Source organism: Brassica napus, chromosome C4 (assembly GCF_020379485.1).
Source record: "Brassica napus cultivar Da-Ae chromosome C4, Da-Ae, whole genome shotgun sequence".
NCBI classification, from domain to species: domain Eukaryota; kingdom Viridiplantae; phylum Streptophyta; class Magnoliopsida; order Brassicales; family Brassicaceae; genus Brassica; species Brassica napus.
The window spans coordinates 42436201-42452639 of record NC_063447.1 but is presented as its reverse complement, the minus strand read 5'-3'; the positions used below and the strand labels follow the sequence as shown (position 1 = coordinate 42452639).

Sequence of the window (16439 nt, the reverse complement as noted above, 5' to 3'; positions counted from 1 at the left end):
CAGAGTGATCGTGCTGATAACGTGTTATAAAATAACTTATAATTTTATAGTATTGAGGAATTTAAATAAAAGTAAAATTTTATACTCGTAGGAAAAAGATAACACTGATAATAAAAGAGAATGGGTTATAAGAAGAAAGAGACATGTTGTGTTTACAATTGAGCGAAACATCGTTTATATGGAAAGAAAAAAAAAAAGGTAGAATTTACTATGCATACACAGTGACTGTGTACTCCATTCAAATTTCTTTCAGGCTATCATTTCAATGATCGTGCAGCTTTTGTTGACATCTTCTTTTTCACGTTTTACAACAAACCAAAGTAAAGAAAAAGATGTAAAAGACAAAAGAAGATGAAACAAATTAGTATTCAAATAGTGAGATGTAGTTGGGTGCCGGGAAGTCTTCTTTAAATGCTCCACCGTTCTATGAGATTTTCTCTCACTCTCAGTCTTCACAGCTCAAGATTTTCTTTCTTATCTTCTGAAACTGATAAGAGTTGCAAGAAATGGCCGCTCAATTGCTTCTGCCTCGTCCAAACCCATTCACCAAGTCAGCCTCAGCTAAACTTTTCTTCACAGGTAATTGTACATTTGTACTTTTAATATGAACTCGTTTGTCAAAAGGATTTCTTGTTGTTTTTATGGGACTAGATTGTTGTTGAATCTCAACTTCAAAGTTCATCTTCTGATATATAGGGATATTTTGATTTGATTTGATTAGGTGATGACTCAACTCTGAAAAGAAAGTCAAAACACCCAACAAGAGTTTCAAATGGATTTAGCTTAAGAGCAAACGCAGCTTTTAGATCTAACCATAGCTCATCTGTTGAAATTCCAAGTCAATGGTACAATATTGTTTCTGATCTCTCTGTTAAGCCTCCTCCACCATTGCATCCCAAGACTTTCGAACCCATTAAACCAGAGGATTTAGCTCATCTTTTCCCTAATGAGATAATTAAACAAGAAGCAACACTAGAGAGGTTTATCGATATACCCGAGGAAGTTCTTGAAATCTATAAGCTTTGGCGTCCAACTCCTCTAATCAGGTTCTTGATCCCTTTTTCTTCTTCTTTTGCTTTTGATTATACTTGAATGTGATATATGAATAAATTAGAATAGTATAAGGATGGAAACAAATACAGAGGATTTGTTCCTCTTTTTTTTTATAATTTAAAAAATCTGAGTCTATCAGTTTAGATGACGTTTCTTCCTTTAATTTTAGAGCAAAGAGATTGGAGAAGCTTCTCCAGACACCTGCAAGGATATACTTCAAGTATGAAGGTGGTAGCCCAGCTGGTTCACACAAACCAAACTCAGCAGTTCCACAAGCTTATTACAATGCTAAAGAAGGTGTCAAGAACCTTGTAACGGAAACCGGTGCTGGCCAGTGGGGCAGTTCTTTAGCCTTTGCTTCTAGTCTATTTGGACTTAATTGTGAAGTAAAAAAAAATATTTGATTCTTGCCGTGATATCTTGAAAATTTAGTCCTACTTGTTAAGTACTTGTTTCTTTTACGCTATAGGTGTGGCAGGTGGCCAATTCATACCATCAAAAGCCATATCGCAGGCTAATGATGCAAACTTGGGGGGCAAAGGTTCATCCGTCACCATCGGATCTCACTGAAGCAGGTAGAAGAATCCTTCAGGTCGATCCATCAAGCCCGGGAAGTTTAGGCATTGCAATATCAGAAGCTGTTGAAGTGGCAGCAAGAAACGAGGATACAAAATACTGCTTAGGGAGTGTATTGAACCATGTGTTGTTACACCAGACGGTTATTGGAGAAGAATGCATAAAGCAGATGGAAGATTTTGGCGAAACGCCTGATGTGATCATAGGATGTACTGGTGGAGGATCAAATTTTGCTGGTTTGAGTTTTCCGTATATCCGGGAGAAACTCAAAGGCAAAATCAACCCTGTTATAAGAGCTGTTGAGCCCTCAGCTTGTCCTTCCTTGACCAAAGGAGTTTATGCTTATGATTTTGGCGATACTGCTGGATTGACTCCTTTGATGAAGATGCATACTTTAGGGCATGACTTCATTCCTGATCCTATCCATTCTGGTAACAAATAAACCTTAAAATCCAAAATCTTAGACATACTGAAGTGGAAGGCTTCTCCAGCTCACTGATTCTTGATTTCTTGAATTCTTGATTCTTGGTCTTACTTTCGGCTAATTTGTTATCTATGGTTTTTAACAGGTGGATTACGGTACCATGGGATGGCCCCATTGATCTCACATGTTTATGAACAAGGTTTCATGGAAGCAATCTCAATTCCTCAAACTGAGTGTTTCCAAGGTAGTTCTTAGTCTAACCACAATTTCTCAATTTAGGTTTACTAACTTACTCCCTTTTATATTTTGCAATGAAATGTAAATCCCAACTTTACCGTTGAATTTTCTTGCAGGGGCTATTCAGTTCGCGAGAACAGAAGGGATAATACCTGCGCCAGAACCGACTCATGCCATTGCTGCAACCATAAGAGAAGCTCTCCGATGCAAAGAAACAGGAGAAGCAAAAGTGATACTAATGGCGATGTGTGGACATGGCCACTTTGACCTTACTTCTTACGACAAGTATTTAAGAGGCGAATTGATAGATTTATCATTTAGCGAAGAGAGGATTCGAGAGTCTTTGTCTAAGGTTCCTCATGTTGTTTAGCTCCAAATTATGCCCCATGTTCCGAAACAGACGTGAAATAAGTTGGGCCAATTTCATGGCCTTTCGAATAAAGAGTGAAACAGGAATTTTAATAATGGACACAGTCTTTTCTTTTCTTTTTCATCACCGGACAGACCACAAATTACCACACACTTTTAAGATGATGATTGTCCAATATACCTTTGAATCACTACACTTTTGATGAAGATTTTGGAGCAACCATGGCTTGTTTTCAGGCTGGTCTTAATAGAGACATTCAAGATCGTCTAGAAATGCAGAATTATGATGACATGGATGAATTGCTACACAAAAATATCCTTATTGATCAGCAGAATGAAAGAAAAATGTTTCCTCGAAACCCATACGTTCATCCTCTAAGCCATCCTACGCAAAAGAAGAAAATAACTTTGCCAAACCGAAAGAAGAACCAAAAACTTACGGAGTTGGCAGAGATAAAAAAGGCTAGGACCAGTGAATCGGTCTAGAGATATGAAGTGTTTTGAGTGTCACGGAATTTGCCACTATGCCAATGAATGTTCGAACAAGAAGGTGATGATCTTGCTTGAGAATTTGGAGATAGAATCAGAAGAAGAACGACCATTAGCAGAAAGATATAAGGAAGAGATGGACAATCCGGTTCATGGAGAGTTACTTGTTTCTTGGAGGTTCACTACAAGAAAACACGCCGAATTCCGACGGAGGTTCCGACGGACATCAATGTCGTCGGACATTTGTGACGGATTACTGACCAATTTTCGACCAAATCCAAAAAAATGAAGTCGTCGGAATTCCGTCGGCCATTTCCGACGGAATTCCGACGACACAAGGGTCGTCGGAATTTTCCGACGACACAAGGGTCGTCGGAATTTTCCGACGACTTTTCGACGACATTCCGATAAAAAATGTAACCGTTGTAGTCGTCGGAAGTTCGTCGGTATATTCCGACGAATTTCCGACGACATTCCGATTAACAGTAAAGTCGTCGGAATTCCGTCGGAATTTTCCGACGAATTTCCGACGAACCATGTGACCGTTGCCGACAAATATATATGACCGTTGTATAGCCGTTTGAGATTGAACAATACCGACGGAATTCCGACGGACTGCTTTATATCCGTCGGAATTTCGTCGGAAAATCGTCGGAGGACCGTAAGCAATTTCCTATAAATACAACCCTCCTCATTCAACTCATTCACACTTCATTCTCTCTTCATTCTCTTTAGTCATAACAATTCCGTGAAAATCATGTCTTCAGAAGTTTATTATCGTTCGTGGATGGATAAACCTCATTTGGATCCGAACACCAATTTGCTTACGGAAGAATACGTTCAAGGGATTTGAGAATTCATGAGGCTTGTTCAACAGCAACCAGATGCAAAAAGTGGTATGTTAAGATGTCTCTGCTCTTCTTGCAATAATAATAAGGTTATAAAAGAATTTGATGTTTGGACTCATTTGTATATGAAAGGGTTTTCACGTAATTATAAAGTTTGGTACCTTCATGGGGAAACTGGTTATGAATATGGTAGTACTAGCGAACCTCAGCCTGTTAGTGAACTTCAGCCTGATATTAGGTTAGAAGAATCTAGAACGGATATAGATTATGGTGTAGGTACTGAGCAGATGGTACATGATCATTATAGAGGGGAAGAACCAAATCCCGAATCTAGGAGATTTTTTGACATGTTGGATGCAGGAAAACAACCCTTGTATCAAAATTGTAGAGATGGTCATTCAGTCTTATCATCTGCAACTAGATTAATGGGTATTAAGACAGACTATAATTTGGCTGAAGAATGTATGAATGCGATTACTGATTTTGTCAAAGGTATTCTACCTGAGGATAACCTTGCACCGGGTTCATACTACGAGGTTCAGAAACTTGTTGCAGGTCTTCAACTACCGTATGAAGTGATAGATGTATGTATTGACAACTGCATGATCTACTGGAGAGCGGATGAGACACGGAATGTATGCAAATTTTGTGGGAAACCTCGTTATCAGGAGACGAGGGGAAGAGTTCCGATCCCATTCAAAAGAATGTGGTATTTGCCTTTGACGGAAAGATTGAAGAGGTTGTATCAGTGTGAGCGCACAGCAAAAGCAATGAGATGGCATGCAGAGCATTCCACAAATGGTGAGATTAGACATCCTTCAGATGCAAAGGCTTGGAAACATTTCCAGTCAACATATCCAGAATTTGCGGAAGAGAGAAGAAATGTTTATCTTGGATTATCTACTGATGGTTTCAGCCCATTTGGAAAGCATGGAAGACAGTATTCTCTATGACCAGTTATTGTGACACCGTACAACTTACGGCCGAGCTTGTGCATGCGACGAGAGTTTTTGTTTCTCTCAATTCTTGTCCCCGGGCCAGATCATCCTAAAAGATCACTAGATGTGTTTCTTCAACCACTAATATATGAGTTGCAACAACTATGGGCGCATGGTTTTGAGACATATGATGTTTCGTGCAAAGAAAACTTTCAGATGCGGGCAGTACTTATGTGGACAATAAGTGACTTTCCAGCATATGGTATGTTATCTGGATGGACAACACATGGGAAGCTATCATGTCCATATTGTCAAGATGACACAGATGCTTTCCAACTAAAGAACGGAAGGAAAATGTGTTGGTTTGACTGTCACAGACGATTTCTACCACCTGATCATCCATACTGCAGGAGTAAGACTTCGTTTACGAAGAACAAGCAGGTGTTTGATGGTCCACCTGAGGAAGTTACTGGGAAAGATTTGTTGAAGCAGTTTAGGTATTTTGATGCAGAAATGACGCCAGATGTAGGTGGACATGAAAACATTCGAGTCAATGCGGTTGAAGAGCTACATAACTGGCACAAAAAGAGTATTTTCTGGGATCTGCCATATTGGGAGAGTCATCTATTGCAGCATAATTTAGATGTCATGCATATTGAGAAGAACTTCTTCGATAATCTGATGAACACAGTCCTTAACATCCAAGGTAAAACGAAGGATAATTTGAAGTCAAGGTTGGATTTAGTCGATATTTGTGATCGTTCTGAACTTCACGTTGATGAGAACGGTACAGCCCCTTTTCCCATTTATCGGCTGGATGGTGCTAAAAAAGAAGAGTTCTTTGATTGAATTACAGATAAAGTGAAATTTCCTGACGGATATGCATCAAATTTGGGAACTGCGTTGATATAAGCAAAGGAAAGTTTACTGGCTTGAAGAGTCATGATTGTCATGTAATTATGCAGCGCCTCCTTCCGTTTGCTTTTTCAGCATTATTGCCACGTAATGTTCATGAAGCAATTGCAGGTATATTATATTTTTACAATTTAATTTATTTTTATATTTAACAATTATGCTTATAAAAACTTAATACTTACGAAAATTATGTCTTTTATCTATGTAGGGATTAGTGTTTTCTTCCGCGACTTATGCAGCAGAGTAATGACTGAAGAGGGTATTAATAATTTGAAGACAAACGCACCAGTCAGCATGTGCAACCTTGAGAAGATATTTCCTCCATCATTCTTTGATGTAATGGAACATCTTGCTATTCATCTCGCAAGAGAATTGGAACTTGGTGGTCCTGTGCAGTACAGATGGATGTATATTTTTGAGCGTTATATGCATCATCTGAAGAAGATGGTCAAAAATCAAAGCAGGGTGGAAGGATCTATAGTGGCACAGGTGATCAATGAAGAAACTGCAATCTTTGCTGAAAATTATTTTCCACCAGAAGTGCATACAAAACACCGAAGACCTGCTCGGCATGATGATAGAGGGGAGAGAGCAACATATCATGTTACTGTCCCAAGCATGTTCAAGGAAATAGGACGACTTAGTGGAAAATTCACGAAGCGGAGACTTACGGACACTGAGCACGCTCATTTGCAAACATATTTGCTCACCAACTGTGAAGATGTTCTACAATATGAGAGGTAAGAATATTTATTCATTTATTGTTAGATTAATATTCAATAAATTTATTTCATATTGATAATATTTTTGTATATAGTGCATATATGGCGAAGTTGCGTATGACTCACAGGCATGCAACAGAAGATGAGCTTCGACAACTTAGAGATAACGAATTTGCTGCGTGGCTTCGTAGTTATGTGAGTCATATATCATATTACCCTATGCAAATGATTAGTTTAAATTTAATATATATAAACTAATTAACTTTTCAATCATATATGTTTTTAATTTATAGGTGAATGATGGTTTGACCAGAGGTTTTGTGTTCGATGATTGGATACGCGAATTTGTGCAGGGACCAAACTATGTGGTCAAATCATATCCTAAATTTTGTACGCGAGGATATGCATTCACAAGGAAAGGTCATTCTAAGACAACATATGATGCTGGTGTTTCATCTTCTTCTGGTGACGATGTCTACTACGGCAACATAAAAGAAATATTGGAAATCCAATTTCCTGGAATGGTTGGATTGCGTTGTGTAGTATTCTATTGTGATTGGTATGACACCACCCCAGATAGAGGAGTGAAGATTGATGCGTTTGGTGTTACATCAGTTCATTCGCGGCGGAAACTTCAATATTATGATCCCTTCATTCTTGGTTCGCAAGCTGATCAGGTATGTCAATCTATTCATAATTTTTTACCAATATAATTAATTAATGTTATATATTTTACTAATACTTGTATAATTGATATGTATAGGTGTGCTACATCAGTTACCCTCGGGTGACGTACAGAGACGATCCATGGGTTACTGTAACGCAAATCAACCCAAGAGGACGAGTGGATGGAACTTCTGATGATGATGAACCATTGCAACCAGAGTCTACCAGCAACGCCCAGACAGTTGAAGATTTGGAAAATGTTCAACTCGTTGAGAATTTGACTGTGTTTGGACATGATGCTGTCGTACATTCAGAGCCAGAAGCCGAGGTTGGGGAGTTTGATGAAGATTCAGAAGATTCTGATTAGTTTTTTTTTTTTTTTTTTTTTTTATTGGTCCGTCGGAAATCCCTCGCAATATACCGACGACATAGCGACGACATTGGGTTTCATTGAAATTTGGAAAGGTCGTCGGTAATTCGTCGGAATATATCAACGACATTCCGACGAACTGGACAAGTTCGTCGGAATGTCGTCGGTATATTCCGACGAATTACCGACGACATGTGTTTCTATAAAATTTCAATCATAAAAATCTATAAATTTAGATGCCAAAACTATGAAAATAACACATAATAAGTGTTTAGTATAGTATTAGATCGCAACCGTTCAAATATAACAACTCATTAAAATATTTATGTATGCATTTCATTGTTTTCAGAACATCTCATCTTAACATTATATACTTATACAATCATATTCATATAAGCTTACACTACAAAAAATGTTGTTGTGTAAAATCGTGTTATAAAACATTTTTATTGTTAAATCTTTATGCAAATACTATATATATTATCAAAGATTTGGATTTTGCATTTATAAACTTGAAATCAACACCCTAAACATTAAGTCGTCGGAATTCCGTCGGAATATACTGACGGACACATTCCATCGGAATATACTGACGGACACATTCCGTCGGAAATTCAATTTGCCCGGGAGAACCAAACCGCTTGAAAATTTTCGCGAATCGGCATTTGGTATATTTTAATTATACCGACGGAATACCGACGAACCCGTGTCTGTCGGAATCTTCAGATATAATAACCCTCCTTCTTCCTTCTTCGTTATCTCCGCCTCTCTCTCAAAACCAACTCTCTCCGGCGATTTCTCCATCTCTCCGGCGATTCCGGCCCTTCTCCACCTCTCTTCACCGGCGAATCCTCTTCTCACCCTCATATCTCTTCCCCAAGCCCCAAATCATGTAAGAATCATCCCAAACCTTCTTTTATATCAATTGTTTAGGGTTTTGGAAGTTAGATCTCGGATTTTAGGTTGTTTGATTGAAAATTTTAGGATTAAATGGATAGTTTAGGATATATAAGTTAGGATTGTTGTTTGGATTGTTGTTTTACTTTTTTTTGGAACATTTTTTGATTTTTAAAAACATTTTTTGATTTTTAAAAACGTTTTTTGATTTTTTAAAACGTTTTTTATTTATTTTTAAAAACGTTTTTCAAGTTTCCAGTAATGAAATATATATAATAAAACGTTTTTAAAATTTTTTAAAAATATTTAACATCATTTTTCTATATTTATAAATTTTTTATAATTTTGTATACATATATATATATATATATATCATGTATAATAAAAATTTTAAAATTTTTTATAATTTTTTATAAGCTTCCACTAATAAACTATGTATAATAAAACGTTTTTTTAAAAAAAATTATAAATATTTAACAACATTTTTCTTCATTTATAAATTTTGTATAATTGTGTATACATATATATATATATATATATATATCATGTATAATAAAAAAATTTAAAATTTTTTATTAGTTTTTATAAGTTTCTAGTAATAAACTATGTATAATAAAAGGTTTAATAGTTTTTTTTAAAACGTTTATTAAACCTTTTGTAAATATATAAATGAAAACATTAAAAATAGAAATGATTTGAAATTATGTTTGATGTATTAATTTTTTTTTTAGGGCCGAGGATGAACTCCGCCCCGCAGCCCGTCTTCGACGTAGTTCGGTGAGCAGTTCCCGTGCATCGGGATCGTCTCATGACTCGGTTCCCGCATACATTCCCGCTCCAGCTCCCGCTGCCCCTCACGCTGCTGCTCAACAGGATCCGGGGGTCATGCCGGTTCATCTATTGGTTCAACAACCAGGTCGAGAGCATCTCCCGGTTCTCCAACCCAACCCACGACGAGGCCATAGCACTTGGTTAGTATTTTTTTTATTTGTACCGTTATGTTTTTTCCTTTAATTAACTTGCTAACTTGTATTTTTTTTAAAGGTTCACCAAGTCGAAAAATGGCATTAGCCGGAGCATCAACCAGATGATGTACTCCATGTAGAGGTGTCAAATGGGCGGGCCGTCCAATGGTTGCCCATGTCCATATACAAACGGGCTTAATATGGACTAACCCATTTTTCCCATTGGTTTTTATTGGACAAAATGTGGAAGACCATTAAGAAAATGGTCTTTGTTGGTTTTGGGCTTTATGGACGTGGACTGTCCAATGGTCACAAAACCTAAGGTTTCTAAAACTTAAGTTTTTCTGCTAAAATCGTAAAATCGATTTTTTCGCTTAAATTTTGATATCAAATTTTTCCGCCAGAACCAGAAAATCGAGATTTTCCGTCAGAACCGCAAAATTGAGGTTTTCTTCAAAACGCAAAATCGAATTTTCCCGCCAAAACCAGAAAATCGAATTTTCCCGCCAAAACCAGAAAATCGAATTTTCCTGCCAAAACCGCAAAATCGATTTTTCTCGCCAAAACCGAAATTGTTGTACTTATGAATTTATGGATGAATTTTAATTTTATGAACTTGTATATGTAATTGTAGGCTTATAAATTAAAATTTTCTTATATGGTCATTATGAACCCCATGGCAAAACCGAAAAATCGAGTTTCTCTGCCAAAATCAGAAAATCTAGTTTTCTGCCAAAACTGCAAAAATGAGTTTTTCCGCCAAAACTGCAAAATCGAGTTTTCCCATCAAAACTGCAAAATTAAGTTTTTCCGCCAAAACTGTAAAATTGATTTTTTCCGCCAAAACCGCAAAATCAATTTTTTCCGCCAAGACCGGAATTGTTGTACTTATGAACTTATGTATTGTTGTACTTTTAAATTTATGGATGAATTTTAATTTTATAAACTTGTTTATATAATTGTAGGCTTAAAAGTTAAAATTTAAAATTTCTTATATGGTCATTATGGACCCCATGGCAGCCCATGAAAATATGGGTGTTAGTGGGTATGGTTCTTAATGAACATGGTTACTCTCTGTCCGCAAACAATAAATGGACAAATGGATATGGGCTAATGGACATGGGCTAGCCCAGTTTACAGCTCTAACTCCATGCTCCGTTTTGGATATCCAAAGTGGAGTGTGATCCCTTCCGACGAACGAGAGTTGTTGTTTCGTCAGTTTGCGGTATAGTAACTCTTTATTTTTTTAAAGTTTTTACATTTTTTTAATATATTTACTTATTAAATTGTGTTTGTTTTGTAGCAAGAGTTCAACTGGCACTCCGATCTTACGGAAACAGTCCGTAAGAAATTCAACGAAAAGGCCATGGACTCTTATACAAAGCAGATAAACGCGTGGAAGACAGTTTGGCAGGAGAACAAGAGGCCACGGTTCATCAACGGGGCGGCGTGGGAGCAGTTTATAGCTCATTGGGAGAAGGAAGAAACTGCAGAGACGTCTTCTAGGAACTCCAAGAACCGGAAGAGCGATCGTGGCGGGAAAGGTATGTATGTGCACAACCTCGGCGCTTGCTCTATGTCTACTAAGGAGGATGAACTTGTAAGTTTTTTATTATTATTTATCTTTATATTTTTTAAATAAATATTTTATATATTTCTTGGCTAATAATGGCGGTTTTTTTAGATCGAAGCAAATGACGGTAATCCCGTTGATCTTCTCCAACTCATTAAGGTGGCTCACACTAACAAGACGACGGGTCAAATTCAGGACCCCGTGATCAAAGGTGTCGTTGATTTGGTGGAAGCTGAAATAGTTTCTCAATCTCAGCCTCTCTCTGATGACGGCGACTCTACGGGAGCTTCAACCAACTTGTCTCTATTGCAAATAAATGAGATGGTTGAAAAGGTAATTTTTTTTATTAATATATTTTTTTTATAATGTCGATTACTAACTTGTCCCTATTTACTTACTTTAAATATTTTTGTAGGCGGTTCCTAAAAGGAAAGGAGGCCGTTTAGTTGGGTTGGCCCGCCGTGCTTCTTCGTATCCGGCATCTTCTTCGCAAGCTCCGTATGCCGATCCCATGATTCTCGAGGAGCTACATGACAAAGATGAACGGATTGAGGCATTAGAGGAGCAGAACACCACTATCCTTTCGGAGAATGCCACTATCCGTTCGGAGAATGCCACTATCCTTGCTGAGTTGGCATCCCAGAAGAAGTTCAACACCGAGATAATGCAGAAGCTAGATCGCTTGATGTCTTCGAGTTCTTCTTAGTTTTTTTCGGCTTTTTTAAACTTTCGGAATGTTTTTTTTTTCTATTTCAGTTTGTATGAATTTTAAACTTTCTGAATGTTTTTTTTCTATTTCGGTTTGTATGAATTTAAATTATATAATATTATTAGTTTTCAATTTCTGATTTTTTTAATTTATTAATATAAAAAATATATAAAAATGCAAAATTAATTCGTTTTAAAAATTTATATAATTCGGTACATTCCGACGGACAATGGTCGTCGGAATATACCGACGGACAAATATCCGTCGGAATGTGCCGACGAACCAATTTTCCTCGGAATATACCGACGAACAAATATCCGTCGTTATATTCCGACGACCATTGTCCGTCGGTATATTCCGACGCCCAAGGTTCGTCGGAATACACCGAGGAATCCACTACGTCGGAATTGTCCGAGGAACGTTCTCCGTCGGTACATAATTTTTCCAATGAACTCTGGTCTCGTGTGTCCGCATCGTAATATCGTCGGAAGTTCGTCAGAATGACATTTCTCGGTATTCGTCAGAAAGTCGTCGGAAGTTCTGATGAAATTCCGACGATTTTTTTTTTTCCGACAAAATGATACCGACGGACAGGTTCGTCGGAAATTCGTCGGAATCGGTCTATTCCGACGAATTTCCGACGATTTCGGCCATCATAATCCCCCTGTTTTCTTGTAGTGGTTGTTAAGTGTTCAATCCAAACCAGAGGAGAAATATAATCGTGTGAATCTATTCCACACATGATGTCAAATGCATGATAAGTTTTGTAGTTTGATTATTAATGGAAGGAGTTGCACCAATGTGGCGAGTATGTCACTGGTCGAGAAACTCAACCTTAAGGTCCTGAAACACCCAAAGCCATATTCTCTTCAGTGGAGGAGAAATAAGGGTCAATGATCAAGTAAGGGTTCCTATCACCATTGGAAGATACGGTGATGAAGTCTTTTGTGATATTCTACCAATGGAAGTTGGAAACATTATGTTGGGTTGACATTGGCAATTGGACCGTAAGGTGATATATGATAGGTTTACAAACAAACACTAGTTTGAGCACCAAGAAAAGACGATCACTCTCGTACCTTTGTCTCTACATGAGGTACACCTCGACCAGGTTCACCACATGAGGTACACCTCAATTTTGGTCGAACCGTCTAACAATGCTACCATGGTCGAACCAGATGAGTATACAACCTTGGATGAGCCATTCAATGTCTTGTTTGAACTAGCCGTTAATGCCAACATAGACGACCCACTTGACGATGGAGCATTGGACGAGATGGGCAAGCCCGAATGGACGAAAGAAGGAGTTGGACAAGGGACAACTGGATACGATTTTGAAATGGACATAAATGGAACTAATGCTCAAGCAAACATGCATAAGAAACATTTCAAACAAGTTGGAAGTGATGTGGATCGGGTCAAAAACAAAGATGGTCGATTCAACCCAATATCTGCCCAAAAAAAAATCATTGATCAGATTGAAAAACCATTTGGTTTCTCTATTGGGCCAATGACAAGAGCAAAGACCAAATAGGTTAAGGAACCTATTTTCTGGCAGATCCATTCGGTTGAAGGCGAGGAGATGGTCTTTGGTCGAAATAAAGAAACCAAGTCAATCTTCAACATCTCGTTCTACTAACTTGCCTAGTATTTAGCTTAAGTCTTTGCCTAGTTTTCTACAATTCTTCTAAATGTTTGCATGTGTTTCTTTCTTCTACATATATTTTTGTACGAATTCTGTTTAAATTCAATCATCATTTTTATCAATCTTTCTCTTAACAAATTTGGTGTTCATTTTTTTTTGCGAATAACTTGACTGTGAACATCTATGAATCCAGAAAAATCAACAACCACTCAAGTCGGCTTGGTGTGTCATATCCACGAACAAGAAAGTTGGTGAAACAAGGACAATCCACAATCTTTGTGTGACCTAATCGATCATTCTATAAACCTAGAAGAAGCTAGTAGCTATCCGGTCATATATCTATAATCATTTGACCATCAGTCTATTAGACCATTTATTTATTTTGAATTAACCAAAAATAGAATAGCCTTTTCTAGAGAGGACTGCCTCAGTGGTAGGGCTGGTAAAAAAACTCTGAATCCTAAGAACTTAACCAAACCAAATCCTAAAAAATAGTATTGAATCCGTACTGAAATGGATTAAATATCCGTGTGGTTTCAAAATTTTTGTATCTAAAAAACCAAAACCAAATCCGACCCGAATCGAAATATATCGGATACCCGAATTTATCCGAAATAGATTTATATACCTAAATATTTTAATGACTTTTTAGATTTAATGTATATTAAAAACATCCAAAATATATAAAATACTTTTAAGTTATCCAAAATACTTGAATATATATATATATATATATATATAAATAGTCAAAATAAATGACTAAAATATACTCAAAATACTTGAAATATCTATTGATTCTCTATCTAAATATTCAAACCAAACCGATTTATATGTTAAGTTTAGGTATTTTGACATATGTTATTCATATTTATATGTAATACTCCCTCTGCTTCATATTAAATGTCATTTTAACATTTTGTTTTTGCTACAAAAAGAGTGTCATTTTAGAATTTTAATGCAACTTCCAACTTAATGTTAATTACAAATGCATTGATTTTATAAATAATTTCATTTATCTCAAATACTATTGGTTGAATATGTGTAATTAATAAGAACTTAAATGCATTTCAATCATTTTCTTAATTTGTGTGAAAAATGTTAAAGTGACATTCTTTATGAAATGAAGGAAGTATATTATTTTGTTTATATATTTTTAAAATTTTAAAGTATATAATAAATTTAAAATTTTTAAAAATAATTTAAATGAGTTATCCAAATCCGAACCGAACCCACAAAGATCCGAACCGAACCCAGACCAAAATTTCAAAATACCCGAATATGGCTGAAATCTTTGACCCCGAAAATCCGAAACCCGAATAAATCCGAACCGAACCCGGATGGGTACCCGAACGCCCACCTCTTTAGTGGTATTAGAAATGCTCTAAAACATGTGCAAAGTGTTTTTCTGGAGGTCGGTTTTTGATCATTTTAATCTATTTTTCTTACAACAAGATATTCACAGACTCATATTGACTCTGTAAACCAAATCCGTAACTCCGCATCCATGTGAACGACGTAAGACTGATCATTTTAATCTATATTATTAAAACTAAATTACTTTTTGTTACTGTTTGTAAACATAAATAACAATATAAATGAGAATTGTTTGGAAACATGAATAACATCATAAAAAAGTATAGTGTCTTTTTAATAATTTTATTAATATAATTACATTAATTGTATTTCCGCACTTCACTTAGTTTAATAATTTTATTAATTATATTAGCTTAACATTACACACATCATTAGTTATATATTACCATCATAATAATAGTGCATATTTTTATTTATTAATTAATCAACGTTAACTTTGTGTAAATTATAAAATAAAAATGTAAAATAACTGGGTTTTGCATATGGTTAAACGTTTGGTTTATTTTATTTTACTAATTTTTTTTTATTTTAGTTTTAGTCAGTGGAAAATTATGTAGCCAAAAACATAATTCAAATACATATTTTTTATGATTAAAATAATAACTTAAATCAAAATAATAAAATGTATAATATTTATTGTCACTTAATTTTTCACTTCATATAATTATTTTACTAAATATTTTTTTTTTTATATTTCACTTAATTTAGCTAAACACATAGAAAAAGTTATTTTATTAGTTTATAAAATTAATTAGCCATGAACATTGGCTATCCATTTAGGTACGGACTGTTCTTTTTGGGTACTGGTTTTTCTGTTTTAAATTAGATTTCGCTTGGATATTATAAATTTATGTGTGGATTTTGAGTTTGGTCCTTTTAGGTCTGGATGAGTTCAGTTCTGATGTATAAAAAATCTAAAAATATCTAAATAACAAATGTATCTGAAATGTGTTCGGATATTTGTATCAAAAATAATCATATTACATGATTCGGTTAAGGTCTTTGAATACAATTAGTTATATTACGACATATCTAAAATATATAATACTAATTATAAAAATAAATATTAATATATAAATATGTAAAAACCAATACTGATGGATTAATTTCTGGTTTTTATTAAAACTAGAGTGTCTACCACACTACTTCAAAACCTTATAGTTGTCTAACTAAAAATAAAATTAAATCAATCATCATCGAAACTTTTGATTTGGAAAATGAATACCCTTCTTTTATTAGAAGAGCCGTGTACCACGTCATTGTTAATCCAGCAAAAAATACAGTATATTCAAGAATTATAAACAGAGAGCAAATTTAGGAGCAAACATGCGCACAAAGTTTCAAATATCACCATGATTAGTGTGCAGAGCACATGTACACCACCATTCACAAATTCTTCTTAGAACTTTACCATGATTTTTTTACCTTTTTATTACAATATAAAAATTGTTAAAGAGTTCGGATAACTGATCTGGTAATTCAGAATCTATACGAATAAAATATAATAATTATATATAAGCATTTCTTATCAGTTCATATGCGCAAGAGCATTATCGAACCCCGGGGTTCATAATAGTTTTTTAATATTTTTTGGTGGATCCATGAATAGTTATGAACCTGTATATATTGAATCTGAAGACAGAGTTCATAGGAATAAAATAATAATATT

At 35.5% G+C, this 16439-nt stretch overlaps 1 protein-coding gene across 1 annotated transcript; it reads left to right on the top strand.

Moving 5' to 3' along the window:
• Window positions 1-308: 308 nt before the first annotated feature.
• Window positions 309-2755, top strand: LOC106407385 (tryptophan synthase beta chain 2). The gene is made up of 6 exons (XM_013848240.2): window positions 309-579; window positions 722-1046; window positions 1223-1439; window positions 1523-2060; window positions 2199-2297; window positions 2407-2755. The coding sequence occupies exons 1-6, from the start codon at window positions 507-509 to the stop codon at window positions 2658-2660; spliced, it is 1506 nt and encodes a 501-aa protein (XP_013703694.1). The 5' UTR covers window positions 309-506; the 3' UTR covers window positions 2661-2755.
• Window positions 2756-16439: the final 13684 nt, after the last annotated feature.